This window comes from Nyctibius grandis, chromosome 5 (assembly GCF_013368605.1).
Source record: "Nyctibius grandis isolate bNycGra1 chromosome 5, bNycGra1.pri, whole genome shotgun sequence".
Classification (NCBI taxonomy): Eukaryota; Metazoa; Chordata; class Aves; order Nyctibiiformes; family Nyctibiidae; genus Nyctibius; species Nyctibius grandis.
The window spans coordinates 91204343-91222634 of record NC_090662.1 but is presented as its reverse complement, the minus strand read 5'-3'; the positions used below and the strand labels follow the sequence as shown (position 1 = coordinate 91222634).

Sequence of the window (18292 nt, the reverse complement as noted above, 5' to 3'; positions counted from 1 at the left end):
CCCTTCTCAACTGCTTTCTTAACCTGAACATGAGCAACAACAACAACAAAAAAAAGGACAGACAGACAGACATTCAGCTTCAAAAAGCTATTAGGAATTCTAGGACAGAAGTGTTAAAAAAAAAAAAAAGAACACACACAAGATAAAGCAATCGGTATTTGCAGTAATGTTCTGCATTTCCCAGCATTTACTATTGAACCATTCAAAGTTTTGCAATTATGGAAGGTACCTAGTCACTGAAAGCATGGACTGATGAACAGGGATGCCCTGGCTTGGCTTGATTGATAAAGCCGCAGCCCGGAGATGTTCACATCCCTGCCTGCAGGAACCCACACTATGAGGTACTAATGGATCCCTCAGTTGTCACCATTTAAAGTGGAGTATTTAAAGCCAAATAAAAATCAATGGTGCTTTACCCTAAAACACCATTCACTTGAAACAGCAGCAATTTAGAGTTGATTGATGAGCAACTGATCAGTTTGTACAAGGGAGACAGGATGAACAGGTGGGGAGCCACTGACCATGTCAGCCTTGACCTCCTTAGGCCATCCCAGCCTAAGCTGTTGCCTTTATTAGGCAGAGGTCTTTGCTTCTAGAGGAAAGCAACAATTACCACAGGTTTATTTATTTTCATGGAGTGCACAAAACTTCCTACATGCTAAGAAAGTAAGCGAATTTCACTGTTCATACCAGTATTCTATAAAACAGTATAATAACTATATGATTAGCAATTTAATGACAGCAGTCTCCTAACAAGTTATGCCAATTTTATTTTTGTTAATGTGCTTTTTATCCATAATGGAATTTCTACAGCACAGTGTTCCGGCTTGGTTGTTTCTATCCATTCATTTCTGATTTTTACATGAGGAGAAAAAAAAAAAATATCTCTAAACAAGTATAATAACTGAATGAAGCCATCACCACCACTGTATTACTTCTACACATCTAAATGACTGATACATACATGCAAGCTTAATCCCATTTTCAGAGATTTCTTTCCCTGAATAATAAGAATTAAACACAACAGTCTCTGACAAAGTAATCACCAACTAATTTCTTCAAAAACAGCCGTGCACCTGTTTCAATTAACTTAAACTCGATATGGAAAGCCTTAAGTCAGTGGCATTTGTTAAGAAAATTCAAGTACAGGTAGGGACACACTACCTTTTGTAAGATTAATTAAAAGACATATCCTTTGACAAATTGGCCACCAGGCATACCTATAGCTCTCAGGAAATTACTTCATCATGGTGGTAAGTACTGTAAGGTTTAACACCTGCAGCCAAGTAAGAAATTCCATTGCTTGTGCTGAAGTGGAGGTTACTTTGAGCAGAGCTACAGCATGCACTTAACTTCGTACCTTTTCATAAGCATAATGTGACAGTTATCCAATTTACCACTTCAAAAATATGCAAATCAGACCACGACAGAAGAACTAACTTCAGCTTAGCCGACAAGGTATTTCTGACATAAAGTTGGAATGTGTTATACTGCTATGGCACACAAAGTAATTTCTGTTCCTTTATTTAAACCACATTGGTAGCATTTTCAAATACACAAGGTGTTTGAACGAACAGGGATACGTAGCCTTGGGAAATCCTGAAAGCTCCTCTTATAATAGTTTAAAAAAAACAGAAACCTTCTAACTTAAACACAGTGATAACCACAGCAGTAAGCTCTCATATTCTATAACTGGCATGGGGTGAGGAGAATACATTACATGGGGATGGATTGGTGTGTCGTTCGTTGCCCAGAAAAAAAGTTCCAACACCACTGTACAATCATCCAGTTTTCTAGATCTCAGAAGTACATTCAAGTGTCCACAAAGGGGGACAGCAATATGTTGGGCACAAGAATATCTGCTTTCCAGCCCTCCAGAAAATATCTTCAAAAATACGAATTTAAACAACATTTTTCATAGAGTTCTCTGCACAAAACCATGAAAAAAGGCTATGGAAATGCAAAACCCCATGATTATTTTTGCCATCGAATCCGATAGATGCATCCAGACAGAGACTGAGAGTGGAAAGGCCAGAACCGCTGTAACAGAGTGCTCTCCAAAGTGTCCATGGTTTCCTAACGCATCCCATAGTGAATGAACAATACAACTTCACCAAATACAGACAGGAAATTTACTTTCATCCTCACAGCATTAGAAGTGAGCCCTCAACCCCGTATATAAACTCTCACCTGAACCAGTAGTCACCTATGGGGATTGACTGACAACCTGTTTCACGCAAGACTCTCCAGCGTTGTTTGCAGCCACAGAAATAAATGCAGTCCGACAGAGCAAACCAGACTCACTCAGTATTTTTTGCCCCTAAGAATCAATTAAAGGTATACATTCATACTCTAAGCTTTTTTCTGGGCCACACTCCAACAGTTTGTTCAAGCTCTCCCTCCTGCTGCCTTTTTGCCCCTTTCTCTAGTCTTTTTCTGTTTATCTTTCCTAGACCCACAAAACATTACTGAGCAAAGCCCCTTCTGCTCACACATGCCTCTTCCCTGAGCAGTGACGGGTGCCTGTTTCTGAGATGCAGATCAGTATAGTTATAGTATCTAGACTCCAAGTGAGAGCTCAACTATTTCTTACCATGGTCTCCTAAGGATAGCATTTATATCCCAGCCCATAATAATCTACTCATTTTTCTTCTTTCTCATGAATAAGTAGGTTATTTCAACCACATTTAGGTTATTTTTCCTTTTTCTTAAATATATGGTAACTAATCCTAACTGCACACCAGTGCTTCTTCCTTCAGAAAGACTCAGAAGAACAATCTTTGTTTTTTAAACCTTTTTGGCTGAACACATTTCCAAAAGGTCAAGAGATGACAAGTCAGTATTTTGCAACCCATTGTCTACCCAGTCTTCTTCCTTTAGTGTCAATCAGGCAGCACAAAGCAAACTAATTCCCTCCTCTTGGGCACTGAGTGGGAAGAGTCCAAAATGTAGAGCCCATATCCAGAGGTCTTGTGCCTAGAAGTCTAGAGGGCAGAGCTGGACTTAAGGCAACACAGAGGACAACAGACTTAACATAACACCTTGGCTGCCCCATGATGCAAGATAGGTACAACTTAAAACCATTTGTGGGCTACAACAGGTTGGGTTAGAGATTAAAATGAATTGATTGCTCTCAGCTTCTTTCTTAGAGGATTATGGGAAGGGGATGTAATTCTTAACTTGTTCCTAAATAACAGCTTCTGCTGAATTCTTCTGTACCTGCTCAGGTTCACAACCTAAAAGGAGCAGGCAATGATGTTGTCATAGCTGTCTTCATCTTAAAATGCACTGCACTACCAGCAAGGCAGCAACTGAAATCTGAAGCAGGAAGAAACAGCAAGTGTTCAAAGATCACTGGCCTGCATTAGAGTCACACATGGTGCTATAGAGAAAACAGACTACAATGGATAGGCAGTTGTACTTCCCCCCTCCTGATGCTGATACAAACCATTCAGTCTAAAGTCACAGAGAGGAATCATTTTCCATTCATAATACAGTACATTTTTTTTTTCCCTCCTTTCATAACCATGCTAAGATAGATAAATTTTGCCTTAAAGGACAAGAGGATAGTCTTCATGGACTTAAACTGCAGAAGGTGTCATTTGAAAAGTAATAAAGTAACTCTAAACAATGAGATAATATTTTAGAGGAGTATACACTTCTTACTACTACCTCCACCAGTCTGATCTATTATTGCTCAGGATACAGAGAGAGCAGATGTCTCATTGTGGTGAAAAAGGCTATAAAACAATTAAATTATAATGGAAAATAACACTTCTCCTAGCTGAAGGCACTCCTCCCAGGGTCTGCCTCTGTTCAATACAAAGGCTCAGTTGGTCATGTTGCATAAGATAATAACTGATTCCAAAAGAGCTCAGTTTTACAAATGTCAGATTAGGAAGTTTCCTCTCCATATAATTATAGTTCTAGTTGATTGAGCTCCAAATTTAATGAAGTTTGCCTAATGAATGCAATGCTCATTCTTCTAAATAAAACAGAACATCCATCATGAGCTAATGGAAGGAATTTAGCTGCGAAATAGCTGAACTATTAACAAAATCATGCACACTCTCATTAAGCAAGAGTATTATCTCAAAGGACTGCAAAATAGTAAGTCAGATTTATATTTAGGTAGACTTCAGTTTCCTGAGATCAGACAAATAATTTCTTCACTTGATAGCACATAAATCTACAATCTGAAATATCTGGCAAATCATATGACTAAGTGTAAACAGCAGGACCATTAAAAGAAACATGGTCTTCCCATCTAAAATTCTTTCAGTATGCTGAAGCACTAGATGAAGACCTGGTTTATTTATACCATTTTAAAGTATCACAAGAGACTATCAAAGTACAGGGAGATAGATCATTGCTATGTGTTTCATGACAAAAGGAATATGAAGAAAATAAATAGCCCATTATACCATAAGGATAAGTATAGAGATTAGAGGGTCTGATACCAGCTACAGGGTTGCTTAGTGTATTTATTATGTGGAAGCAGAAGATATTATGAGCAGTGAGGTACTAGTGAAAATATGTGAACTAGCATAGATCAATTATGATCAGAGAAGACTGAAAATTTGAGACATGGTCACATTATGTAAATAAGGAACAAGATGACAAATTAAAACTCCACGTCAGAAAACTTAAGTCGTGTACTCCACATTTAAAAGTAATCATCAGACAGGTGCTTCACAGAAACTTTGATTATTTGACATGTCACCCATACCTACTCCTTTCTTCAACAGGAATACACCATGCACAAATCTCATTCCTTCTTCTGAAAAAACACTTCCATGGGGGCTTTTGTTAGCCCAAGCTGAAGGCTGAGCAGGTGGTACTGGGTCTGGCTGGGACAGAATTAATTTTCTTCACAGCAGCCTGTATGATGCTGTGTTATGCATTTGTGATAGGTAACGCACCAGAGTTTTGCCTATTGCTGAGCAGTGCTTCCACAGCATCAAGGCTTTCTCTTTTTTCCTCTCTGCCCTTTGCAGTGAATAAGCTGGGGGTGGGCAAGAGGCTGGGAGGGGACACAGCCATGACAGCCGACCCAAACTGACCAAAAGGATACTCCATACCATGTAACGTCATGCTCAGTGATAAAAGCCGACTGTGGAGGGGTTAGTCTGGCAGGTGGCCATTCCTCAGGGACTAGCTAGGCTTCAGTCTGCCTTTGCTTTACTTTCCCCCCTTCTCACCCCTTTCCTTCACTTATTAAACTATCTTTATCTCAACCCATGGGTTTTCTTGCTTTTGCTCTTCCTAGTCTCGTCTCTCCCCCACCCCGCAGGGTGGGAGGTGAGAAGGCGGCTGCATGGTGCTTAGCTGCTGGCTGGGGTCAACAGCAGATCAGACTCAAGAAAAAGCAAAGCTGGAATTTGTACGGCCAGCAGATTTCAAATAACTACAGCTATAGATAGTTGGTTTTTTTCTTCCCCTTTCACCCTCTGTCTGTACTCTAACACCGTGTTGCAAATGTGTTAGTGTCTTACAACACACTGACATCTATCCAAAGAGCAGTTAGAGGAGTAACAAACCTGAAGAAAATGCAGATCAAATGGATCTCTCATTATCAAACCACATGCTAGGCCAGAGCAGGGCTGCTACAAAGTCAAGGAAATTAGCCAAAGTGGAAAAACTACCATGAGGCCACTCTGCCTCCAAGGAAAGTCAGATACAATAGGCCTAACAGGTGGATGTAACCATTCTTACCCTTCTACCTTATGCAGTGACTGAAAAGGAAATCTTTTTTATTAAGCAGAGGAGACAGCAGATCAAAGACCCAGAAGCAGGACGGTCATCAGTTCCTCTACAATCAAGGTAGGGTTTTAATATTTCCTAAACCAGTGAAAAAAACAGAGGAATCTAATGGAGACTTTTATTCTTGTTTACAAGGACAGCCTGCAGATACCACCACCAGCTATGCTTTGATGAAAGCTAAAGGAATCGGCAAGATTGCTTGAGAAAAAACAAGCAGTTGGATATAATAAAAGCCTTTGGGCTGTTATTGAAGACAACGTCTCCATATCATACAAATAGCAAATATCTCCACATCAAGGCACCCTTGCTACGGAAATAAGTTACTTTACACCCCAGAAAGCCAACTTCTCTTCATAAGCATTAGAAACCTGGAATCTATAGTTAAGTTATACATAGACTAGAGATCTGGATGTAAGGAAATGCCTTTCACTCTCAAAACAGCAGAACCAATGGGATGATCCTACTGATGGACACAACTGTAAGATACAAACAGACCTCGTGTGCCAGAAAGAGTATTGGTCTCATAGCCACCCACATCCAGTTCTTTTTTTTTTCAGGGCACTGGACAGACATCATTTACTGCAAGTAGAACCTACTCCTGCTGGTGCAGAACGCCTTTGATTACTGGCATATCTAATTGGGGGTGGGAGGAGGATCAATTTGCAAAAGAATCTAAGAGGACCCAAGTCTTGAGGGATAATTTAAGTTAATACCTAAGTTGAATTTCTGCTCTGGCAGGTGACCTGAACTTCAGTGTGGCCCAACACTACTGTCGGAGTAACCCGGCAACTGGGTGTGCCCAAGTGTAGAGCAGAACCTCTCTATTCCATCGCAGTGATTCCAGAAACAAAAGAAGAGATGTAAAGCCTCCTCAAGGAAGTACACCCTGGCACACTTTGAATCTAAAAGATTAGTTACTTTTCACATAGGCAAGTGTTTTAATTCCTAGAAACAGAATGAAAATGCTTCCTTGATAAACTCAGCCTGACATTAAATACAGAGTTATTACAGTCTTAAAAAAAAATAAATATTCTTGTTATTGATATTCCTACCTGGCCAGCTTCAGAACAGCTCAAAAATGCAGACTGGGCAAGACCGTACTGATCTAGGGAGTGTATAGCAATTTCTACTCAAAAAGATTCAAGGAATTTAAGTTTTCAGACTGTAGCAACAGGATTTCTTAATGTGATAGACAATTACAGACCTGATAGAAAAATATAACATGAAAATTAAAAGCAAACAATTATCAACCCAGTTTTCTGTATCTCTAATGAGGCGCTGGCAATAAAGCTGCCACTACTGAAACATACCACTTCTAAAATATCTTAATGACTCAAAAGGAACAAGATAACGTTTAAGAAAATGAATTAAACTTCCAAACAACAGTTTCATTCCACTGTGAAAACAAGTGCCTCAGAATTAGTAAATGAAACCATACATTTAATACAAAACTGCAACATATGATTTCAGCTCAGCCATAAAATGCAATGAATAAGCCTTTAAGTATCCATGAAGAAACCAATTGCCTTTAACATTTTAGACTAATTAAAAAAGCAGAACACAAAACTAGGCACGTTGATTGCTTAGTTCTGTTAAATTGCTGATAACAGACAACATGGAGTTCCTAATCTTTTGTACCAGACAGTAAAGTATTTTAGCATATAAATAACATTAAATAATCAATTGTAATGCTTTCCTTAATTTTATAAATGAGGAAGTAATGAGAGTGAAGCATTTCAGTGAATGCTAGTCTTTGTTCTTCGAATCTACTCAAAAGTAGACCTGCAGGTAGATGTTATTAATAAACAAACTGCTGCTTAAATAGCAATGTCCTTTAGACCCAAATTTAAAAACTTTGTCTAAGAATTTATACTACAGTAAGCCTCCCTCTTCTCTGCTCTTCACTTGACTGCTTCACTTTGCTCTCCATTTAAATGCCATACGGCCCTTCAGCTTAATTCAAAATTCATACAAGCAAGAGTTGAATACAGCCCGTCTAGTATAAAGTCTGAATGTCCTCAAAACTGAATATGGAAAGGGCTTAGCATTTTAATACCAGACTGCTTCAATTTTCTACATTTCTTTCAATCATCTTGTGCTTTTTTTTACCCCCCTCCCCTTATTTTGTTTTTAAGTACAAACACAAAACTGAATTACTGTAGGTAGGAGGAGGAAAGAGTGGACTGTGTGCAGACCACAGTTCTGGCATTAATCTTAATTATGATCTGAGTTAGTAGAAGGTTAGGACCTAGTGATAACTGAAAGGCCGCAATGTCAGGAGAGAAAGACTCGGATGATCTTCAGAGTAGGAAAGGAACGAGGGAGAAGAATGGCATTAAATTGAGTACAAAGGAGAGGATAGAAGTGTATCAGAAAGGAGACAAGAATAATGGGTGAGAAGTGAATGATGATGGTCATCAGCTACACACATGAAGCAGTCAATCAAAACTAACCAAAAATACAGATCTGGAGCAACTCCATTTTTAGAAATCAGGAAGTAGAAGATAGAGGTGAAGAGTACCCATGAATGGTGGCTCAGAAGTATGCAGAACCTAAATACAGGCAGCAGTCAGTTAAACCCAGCAGCAAGCAAAGCAAGATTAATATTTGACAGTAAATAAGAGAGCAAGATGTTACCTGGACTCAAGTCCAGACTGTGTGACCTGAGTACAGAAATGTTATGTATGAAGCAAGCTATGTATCTTTACCGCCTTGGAATATCAGTACTATTTCTTACACATAATTGTAAGCTAAACTACCTTGTCAGCTAGGCAGTAGGAAAAGTATCACAAAAAATGCACCTCTAAGCCATCATGTCACAGTCTTTTCCATCTTTATATAAAAGCTTGGGCCACTTCCACACAATTTGGTGGAATCCACATTCTACATTTTCTTTAAGACAGCTGAAGAGGAGTTGATTTCAGCATGGTAGCCATAAAACTTCATCAGAATGGTGCAAAACTTGAGTGAACAATCTCCGATAGAAGACGAAGTGTATTAGGCACAAGCACAGTGCTGCACTCACGTGGCTGAACTGCTTCTGAATTACAGCTGCCTCATAGCTGGCTTCAGATGACAGCAAAGCATACTTGCATCTGCCTCCTACTTTGTACACATGTCCAGGTTGTTGTCCCTACCATATTTGGTTTTAGAGCTCAGTATGCTAATCCTTATTTAGTTGTCATGCCCATTTACTTAATATTTTAACATAGTCCAAAACAGACTGCATAGTCTTAATTTCATTTCCTTATTACACCCTCTGTTCTTAATTCCACATGATAGGACACAAGTTTAAATTCAGGAATAGCATTCCTACAATCTAAATAATTCCCAAATCAAAACAAACATAAGTCCAAAGATTCCCAACATGAAACAAAGATATTTTTTTCCTCAGAGCAAACCATCTGGTTTATAAGAGAAAAAAAGGAGAGGATGCTTATAGAGAGAATAAAAATTCTCAATTTGAGACTTAATTTCTTCATTACCATTTGATGTAGATGTTTACCTCACTATTCTATAAGGCAGGTTATAGAAATAAGGTGTGCATCTAATTCCACTTCGCATCTCTGCATCTCATTATATCATTTTTCAAAGGCAGAATTTTCAATCTTCTGAATAATGCCATAGGATTTAACATCAGTTCAGAAACATGTAAAAAAGCCACTGAAAACAAGGGACCTAAATGTGTTGTACATGAGCTAATACAAACTCATGAGATGAGAAGAATTCAGTGGGAATACTGTATTATTAAAAAGAAGAACAGAAAACAACAGCTGCTCATGGGGAATTTTCCTGATATGCATAGGCACACTTGTGACAGTTTGATAAAATAGCACTAACATTCAAAAAATATTCTTAGGTAACCACAGTTGTCTTTATCTGTGGCACCACTACCGTAAAACAGTTGAGAGGGAATGCACAGCCAGATTGCTTCCTGCATGCACACACTTGCAAGTTTTAGAGACCAACCATATTCTGAATAAACACCATGCCTGTTGCAGTGAAGCAAAATGGTGTTTACAAGATGCTATTTGCCCAATTAGCAGCACCAATCGGAGGACAGCTTTAAATTAGATGAAATGAAGAAATGTCAGAGATTTTTTAAGGGGAAGTCTTGTCTTAGCATCAATGTTACAGTCTTTTTAAGAAGTCAACTTACATATGGACAGAAAATATATACAGAAGGTATCTAAGAACATCCCTTCACAAAGGCTCATAAGAAAACTAACCTGCCACAAGATAAGAGAAAATTGTTCTCATGCAGATGAATAATTGTTTAAAAGATAGGAAACGGGTAAGTGTAAACAACCAGCTATCACTGTGAGGGGAAACCACCAGTGGGATCCTACAGAGATGAATGCTTGGGCACATGCTTATTTATAAATTCATTTGGAAATATTTCTAAATCGTCATATTTGTAAATAATTCAGAAATACCACACACAGTGGATGAGGATTTTGAAAAGGAATGCTACTGCAGGAAAGCCACCTCTATAGTTAAAGTTTCTAGACTCCGTAAGGAGCCTAAAAGATGCAAAATGCAATTATTAGAAAAGGAACAGTGAACAGAACAGGAAACAACAAAGTTTTAGTCTTCCTCTCAATGGGGAAAAAAAAAAGAACTTGAAAAGGCACAAAGAAAGGAGGTAACAATGTATAGGGTATGAAAAAACATATGTATGAGACATTACTTAACAGACCAAGACTCTCCATGAAAGACAGGCACACAACTAAGGGCATATGCAATTCTACAAACTCATGAATGGCAACAAAGAGATGAATAATGGGTTGGTTTTTTTTGCAATACCAAAACTAGTCACCTAGGACAGTGAGCAGACTTCAAAAGTAAAATAAGTTTTCTATAGAATATGGAATCAAACTATGGAACCACTCATAATGGGATATGGCAAGTGCTCTTAAGTTTGCATGGACTCAAAAGCAGACTGGAGAAAAACCACAGAAAAATAAACTAAAACTGATTAAATAGAACTTGCTGCCTCTGACCACAGAAGCACTAACACTGCACAAACTTTTGTAAGCCTGGAGAGTACTCTGAGAAACACTCACTACATGCTTTTCCTGCCTTTACACTTCTTCCCTAAGTATCTGTCGTGAACAATTTTTGGAGAATGAGTAATGATCCTATTTGATCTTTCGTCCGACCTGAAGGAACTTTTCTTGCTTTATCAGAACACTGTTCTACTTCTAAATTCAGCCAGCAACTCTTCAGAGTCATGTTCTTTCTTAAAATTTTATCTTCCAAAATTTGTGTTACTGGCCAAAAAAAAAAAAATATATTCAATGTACATATAATATTCAACATTGTGTCATTGTAGTTTCTCGTTACTGATTTTGCAGAGGACACAGCTGCATAGGCCTCTTCTAAGGCCACTTTTATTTATCTTAGAATCTAATAGAACATGAAATACAGATTGGGCTGAAATTTGCATCACAAAATTACCTCTCTTTATGAGTAAGCGTGAACAGATTTTCTTTCCTCTTTCATTTGCCATAGAAAAAGGCAATGATGGGTAGATTACTTGTGCACATACAGTTAAGATAAACTACTGCTCACCAAATATTTTTTTTCATCAAAACAAGTCAAGAACATATTTGTTTACATATACACCTCATATTCCTTTTTTGTTTTCATTTATGTTTCACGTGGATTCAGAGGCTGAAAACACGCACAGAAAAAGGATGCTGAGCAGTTGTTCCTCCTGTCTGTCTCCATTAGGATTTTACCATGAGAAGACATCAGAAGTTTTTAGCCATATTTTCAAAAGGTCCTCCCTCATCTTTACTTTCGGATGTATCATCTAGTTTCTTCCCAGTAAAAGTGTTTGTCTCCATAATGTTTATAAATTCGCACGTTTTTTGGCAGCTTAAAAAAAAAAAAAAGAGAAAAACAAAAGGCACACGAAACCTGATACCCTTGACACTCAATTATGTGAACTTCAAAAGTAAATGACAACTAATCAGATGACAGCAGGTAATAGTGTCAGAGTAACTCCAGCAGCCCAATAACTGTTACAATGACAGATGACAAAAATGTTTAATAAACTAATGAAAGTTTCCTGGGGTATTTAAAAAAAAAAAAAAAAAAATCTGTTAAAGCGTTTTCTTTTGTAGTGCTTACAAGAATTATTTCACTACTTGTCTTCTAGACCACAAACTGGACAAAGAAATCGCATTATTCTCCCAAGCTAAACTGTACTTGCCAAACATATTGGAAAAAACGGACTCCTTTGCCTGACTCGGCTCCTTTTCCCGACAGCCACACGCCCTTGCAGCCTGACAAATGCATTTTCTCTGCGGGCCTTGGGAGCATCGCCACTCCTGCTCTTCGGCACGGCGGAGAAATGCACTGTCAGATCTCCATTGCTTAGCAACACAGGGATCTGCAGCAAGAGCTTCCCACGCTGCGGCAGTGGGCAGTTGGCAGCTGGCTCAGCAACTTTCTCCTGGGCTACAGGGGTTTATCAGCAGCGCTGGTAGCAGGAGGCTGAGACGGACTGTGCAGCAAGCCAGGCAACAGGACACACTCAACAAGGTGGTAGAAACCATGTAGCCCACTGACAAGCTAAAAAAAAAAATTCAGCTCACTAGCTGCCCCAACTGAATCCTTGAGTTGTTCCCTTGGACACATCTTGCTCATAACCCACATTAACCTCAAAATTTCATTTTTCTGTACGTATGAAGTAGCAGTACATTATGTTATATGACACTGAACATGCCAAAAAAAAAAAAAACTTATAAAAGAGCAAACAGCTGTATTTGGTCATATGTTAGGGAAGAGATACGGCACTGCATTGCAGCCTTGAGGCTCTGCTAGGTAATATATGCAACCACAATGTGACTTCATTGACAATTTTCCCTTCTTCCCTGAATACAACATCCCAAGACAGAGCCTGCAGACATCACAGATTAAGTTGACCATTTGCATGGCACATAAGATAAGGGAACAGGAGAGGCGTGAATGTACTATAGATGCATGAGACAGTTTTAGCGTGACAAAATACAAAGTAATAGTTTCATTAAATCTTTATGCATAAGAATGGGTGTGTCTGTATGCAAGCATCTACAACTTAAAAACTCCACATGATTATGCCTTAGGGAAGATCTTTTCACGCCCTTGAAAACGTATCTAGATATAGATATCTGTTTACGTATACATACGTTATCAGATCACCTTCACATAACGCAACTCATCTCTAGACAGAATATATCCAAATGCAAGGTTTAGAAACGCACTGCTAGTAATATGGGAAGTTTACAATTTAGCAAAAGCTTGTATCATTACTTTGTCATGTACTTATTACCTGACAAACTGCACATCTTCACTTTTTTTTTGATAGTTATAAATACAAAAAAAAAATCATACCACAAATTTAAGAACTCTAATTTCATAAAGTATCAGGTAAGATGACAGCCCATGATTTCTAGTTTTGCTGAGGACAATGTTGTGAGTTGCCCAAGGATTGTGGTCTTTTTTTCTTTATGTTTTTTCCTTAAAGTCATTCAGGTTTTCAAATGAACTTTGTTTTAGAAAAACAAAGACTGAAGATTGATATAAACCCACTAGTACAAACTGCTCAATTTAACTCACAATAAAGTGTCCTCAAAGCTTGTGCTACAGTAATTACTTCCTAAGATATTGAAGTAAAAGATGCCACAAATACACATACTTTAAAGCTCTGAAGCACATCTGGACTGAGTCATTTTAATGGTGTTTCCATAAGATGTTCTCTTAGGGGTCACCAAAGAAGTTCAGGGACAAATTGTCTTTAAACAGCACATTTTAGACGGTTACTCTGATCCTCAAAAGCAAAACCAACCAGATTTCATTACAGCAAGAGAATCCGAGAGTACCATCAACTACTCTGGTTTTAGTTAAACCCAGAAAAACTTCTAAAGTAAGCTCGGTGTTTGTCATGCTTGCTCACTGTCTTACACGCATCATTTTCCATCAGCCTTTTCTCTTCACCCTTTGTGTTCTAATGAGAACTTGACCCAGATCCCATACAACCCCACCTCTGCAATAACACCCTGCGGCTGCCATCAAATTATTCCAGCAATTTAAGCAGCCCAACAAAACAGGTTTTTTTAGCTTAGCTGCTACAACCACCAGCAGAGCTGCAAATAAAAGTTTAGACAGAAAAGAGCAATTACACGTCTTTTGTACTTTCTCTTTGCCTTTTAGACTTCATTTTCTCTTCTAGGGTAGGAATAAATAAAAATAATTTTGAGATTACCAGCCCTTTCAAAAACAGGCAACTTTCACAAAACTAGGAGCAAGTTATCACCCTGTTTAACGAACACAGAACCTATAAAGGTTTGTTTCATGTCATCTAAATCTAAATAATTTTAAAAGCCAACCAATTCCCAGCCGTACTCTCCCAAAGCAGCACCATACTACTAATGCTGTGACTCAGCTGTTGAAGAGGTACTATTCAAGATTTTAATTACTGACTGACTACACAGTTTGATAGGCAACATTTTTAGCAGGCTCTGTATAATTTATAGTCACCAGGTCAGATGTCTCAAAAAGACTGGCAAGAGTTTCCAGTTGCAGGTCAACCAAAGTAACCCCAGCAGGTTTTGGTACAAAAGTCAAACTAGTAATTGGGGCAGCCCACAAATGTTCTTGCTGGCACACTTCAGTGAGGCACAGAGCATCTTGCTTTAAAGTTTATCACCTTTCCTTATTTTTTTAATGACTTAAAACTAAGATTTATGAGAGCAGAGCAGGCCACCTCCTGTCCCCTTCTCTGATCCTATCCTGAATCCTGCTAGATCTTGCAATGTTGGGAACACTTACGTTCCTCTTGGCATAGATATAGATACACGCTGCTTCAGAGGGAAAGGGGAGTCCAACAGGGAAGATTAATGGCTTATTTGCCTTCTGAATTGAATCGTGTTTACCTCACCTGAAAGTTATTAGTAAACCTGATTTCCCAAAGACTCATGCAAAGGGTTGCAGTGTCAACCAGCAATACCATCTCCTTGCTGAATCTCACTGACATGCTATGAATTGAAATGGAAGCACAACAGACTGCAGTAATGGCAGAAAATAGTTTGGGTCAAATCATCTTTGCGATGAATAATAAAACCAGGTTTTGCTGAGCAGCTTTTTTACTAAAAATAGCATCAGATTTCAAAAAGAATTATGTAATTCTTCTATAAAGGCAAATACCACTGGGAATGGTGTCATTATGGGTAACAGAGATTGGTAAAGTACTAGCAATAACAATACAGCCTAGACAGTCCTCAGTATAAGGGCCAATTTCCCGCCCCCCTTTCCATCAACCGCCCACGAAATCAACAATAGCTGATTCTATTTTAGACTTGGTATATACTGAAGACAATACATGTCAGAAAAGTTTTTCATATGAAATAGCCTTGAACTGAGCAATCATGATCTGACTAAAAATTAAATGGCACAAAATAGCATCTGGGTTTTAAAAGGACAAACACTTAGGGAATCGGCTGCAAGAGTTAGCTGGAATAAGAGTATCAGACACTTGAATGTGGAAGAAGCCTGCAATTTCTTTCAGACAGCAATGCCAAAACTCCAAAGAATAAGCATTCCAAGAAGAAAAAAGTAGTAGTACTCCAGACTCATTAGGAGACATGTTAGAAGTAAGCAGAGGAGGAATTGAAAGAAAATAAAAGACTAGAGTAAAACTATAATTCAAAATTGCTTCAAAATATTGTGTCAGTCACATTAAAAACAAACATTAGAAAAATGTTTTCCTGCCATATAAAGAAAAAAACCTCACATCACTGAGAGTCTGGGTTACAAACCAAAGCTGATCTAAAATTACACTTGGCAAATTAAGCAACAGAATTGCATGTAAATTCAACAGCAAAGACTACATGATCATACAGGCAAACATTTTCACAAAGATTTTCACTATCAGACCCAGTTAATCAGCCAGAAAATATATAAAGGAAAGCCATGAATTAAAGATAATATACAGCTAAAATCTCAGGAAGCTTCAGAAGATATCCTTCTAGTAGAAATGAAAGCAGTGCCAATGCACAAGGTAGCAAAGAGAAATTGTCTAGGAATACTACACAATACTCTCTGAGAACCTAAGAAATGTCTTTCTGTCACAGCAGAAGCATGTTGCTCTGGTCTTCCCTTCAGCCTCACACTCTCTCCTTGCATTATGCTCAGTGCTGGCTGTATCCTAGACTCTATTTCACTCTTCAAACTCCCCGTCCGGTCCAGATGCTTTTTTCTCCAGAGCATACTAACTTGCTCATCTTCCTCCCCGCCTCAGACAACTTCCCCTGACCCAGTCATTTTCTTTATAAAGGAATATAAAGTAGTAAAACAATATCAGCTTTCACACCATACTGAATTGTAAGAAACGAGGTTCCAGTGCATAACCAAAAGCAATCAATGCCAGGCTCCAAGGGGTTTGCTTGCAGTAAAGGTGAACAGTCCTTCCTGCAGATAGGGCTAGTACAGCTGCTGAAATTATTCTCCTGTGGATTTAAATAGGCTTCTATGAACAAGTTTGGGGGTAGGAGGTTTATTTGTGGATAGTTTTTTGGGTGGGTTTGTTTAAGTATTGCAGAAAATTTAACTCAGAGGCTCTCCTTCCATTGCTGGGAGCAGGGGAAAGGAGCAGCGTGCCTAGTTAAATTTCACCTCCCCCCTCCACGTCCAGCACTTAAGGTTGAAGTTCATCATGCAAATAAATCTGATGAAAAACTGTTTGGATATAAAGAAAACCACTTGTTTATTTGGTAAGATATGTGAATGGTTTCAAGATAAAATTTATGGAGATCGGTGGAAGGGACAGAGCAAAAACTGAAAAATCTCTAAGTATTACAATACTTTTGAAACAAGTCATTTGACTCTTCTTTTGGATGAGTCTCCTCTGGGAGTTCAACTTCTTCCCTACAAATGAAAACAAAAAGCTAACCAAATTTTGATTTAAGTCAAAATAATTTATTCTGGATTCAGGCACTAAACACAGAAAACCAGACAACTACACAATCCTGATCTATTTTTCTATCATCCACAAGAAACAAATTCAAGGTTTAAAGCAAGATAAGTAAAACGAATACCAATTACAATGAGAACCAACCTCACACAAAGTCAGTAGCCAACTCTGTTACAATAAAAGCCGAGAAAATCTTAATTTCAAGCAAGCTATTATAACCAATACTAACATACTTCAGGTATACACAGTACATTCACACTTACTCTTGATGTAAAAAGTGGTTATGATAAGTTTGTACCTTCCTCAGGTACCACAGAGTGGATGAACACAGTATGAAACCCTGAACAGAATTTTAAAAACCCCACCCAGTCTTAGAATAGCTCTCCTGTGTGCGTTTCAAAATAAATGCAAGAACTTCACGGCTCAGTCAGCTGCTGTGCATTCTGGACCAACCCAGGCTTAATCTTAATTGCTAACATCAAGGTTGTGTGTCTTGCTATACCAGAGGATGAACCTAGAGAACCTCCAGGGCTCAGTCCCCAACAGTTACAAACAGGTTTTTTGACCAACAGTCCTAGAGAACTGGGGGCAAAAAATGGATTCTTTCCTGGTTCGAGTACCAATAAAATGCTTGTCACTTTCCAATCACTATTCTACTTATTCTGTCCCAGTGTGTTTACACCAAAAAAGCAGTACTGCTGCAGACCACTGACATTTTAAGGAAGAAAAGCCATCTAGTCTGATCAACACAAGGCTATTCAATTTCTTGATCTTTACCTTCCTCATGTTTCACACTCTTCTAAATGCCATTTGTAACATTCATATTCACACTCCATTGCTCAAATATTCTCACTCCATCCTTTGAATTTCTTCAGATTTTGCTGCTACCCTCAAACTTCCGTATTTTGAATGTTGGTTTTTTCTTTCATTCCAATCTACAGGTTCAGGATTCACAGTAATAATGTCACTTTCGCCTTACTCATATGTTTTTTTAAAGGCTACTTTAAATTTCACCTTAGTACCAACAGTTTTTTGGCATCTTACATGTGCATCTTGTCTTGTATCACATTCTCATGGAATTAAACACAAAGATCTAGACAAGATGATGTTGTTTTGTTTAAAAACAAATTTATATTATTGTATCCCGAAATATCATCACTGCATTGTAACCCTTATTTTTATATATATGGGTACACAAAGTAACAGTGCACATAGACACAGCTTAGCTTTTGCAACAATAAGAACATATTACTTCCCAAAAGATAGTTTAGTAATTAATTGAAGCACCATTGAAATAATCGATAAACTTCTGTCATCCACACCTCAAAAGATGTGTATTAAAACAGAATTTGCTAGGAAGTTTAGGTAGACTTTCGAAGAGGATAGCATGGACAGAAATATTAAAAGAAACCCAAAAAACAACAACAACAAACCAGAAAATATAGCCTACCAAATATGTTGGTGGTATGTCCTTTCCGGGCAATTGGTTTGAGCTCATTATGTCCCCATCCATATTGCCTATAATTGTCCCAGGCATGCTTCATCATCTAAAAGATGGAAAAAATAGGA

General features: G+C 38.2%; 1 protein-coding gene across 1 annotated transcript in view; it reads right to left on the bottom strand.

The window, feature by feature from the left end:
- Nucleotides 1-18292, bottom strand: part of MAN1A2 (mannosidase alpha class 1A member 2) — a 149631-nt gene that overhangs the window by 83875 nt on the left and 47464 nt on the right. The window contains exon 3 of the mRNA XM_068401171.1: nucleotides 18174-18270. Within this exon, the coding sequence (XP_068257272.1) occupies nucleotides 18174-18270 (97 nt within the window). The remainder of the gene's footprint in view (nucleotides 1-18173; nucleotides 18271-18292) is intronic.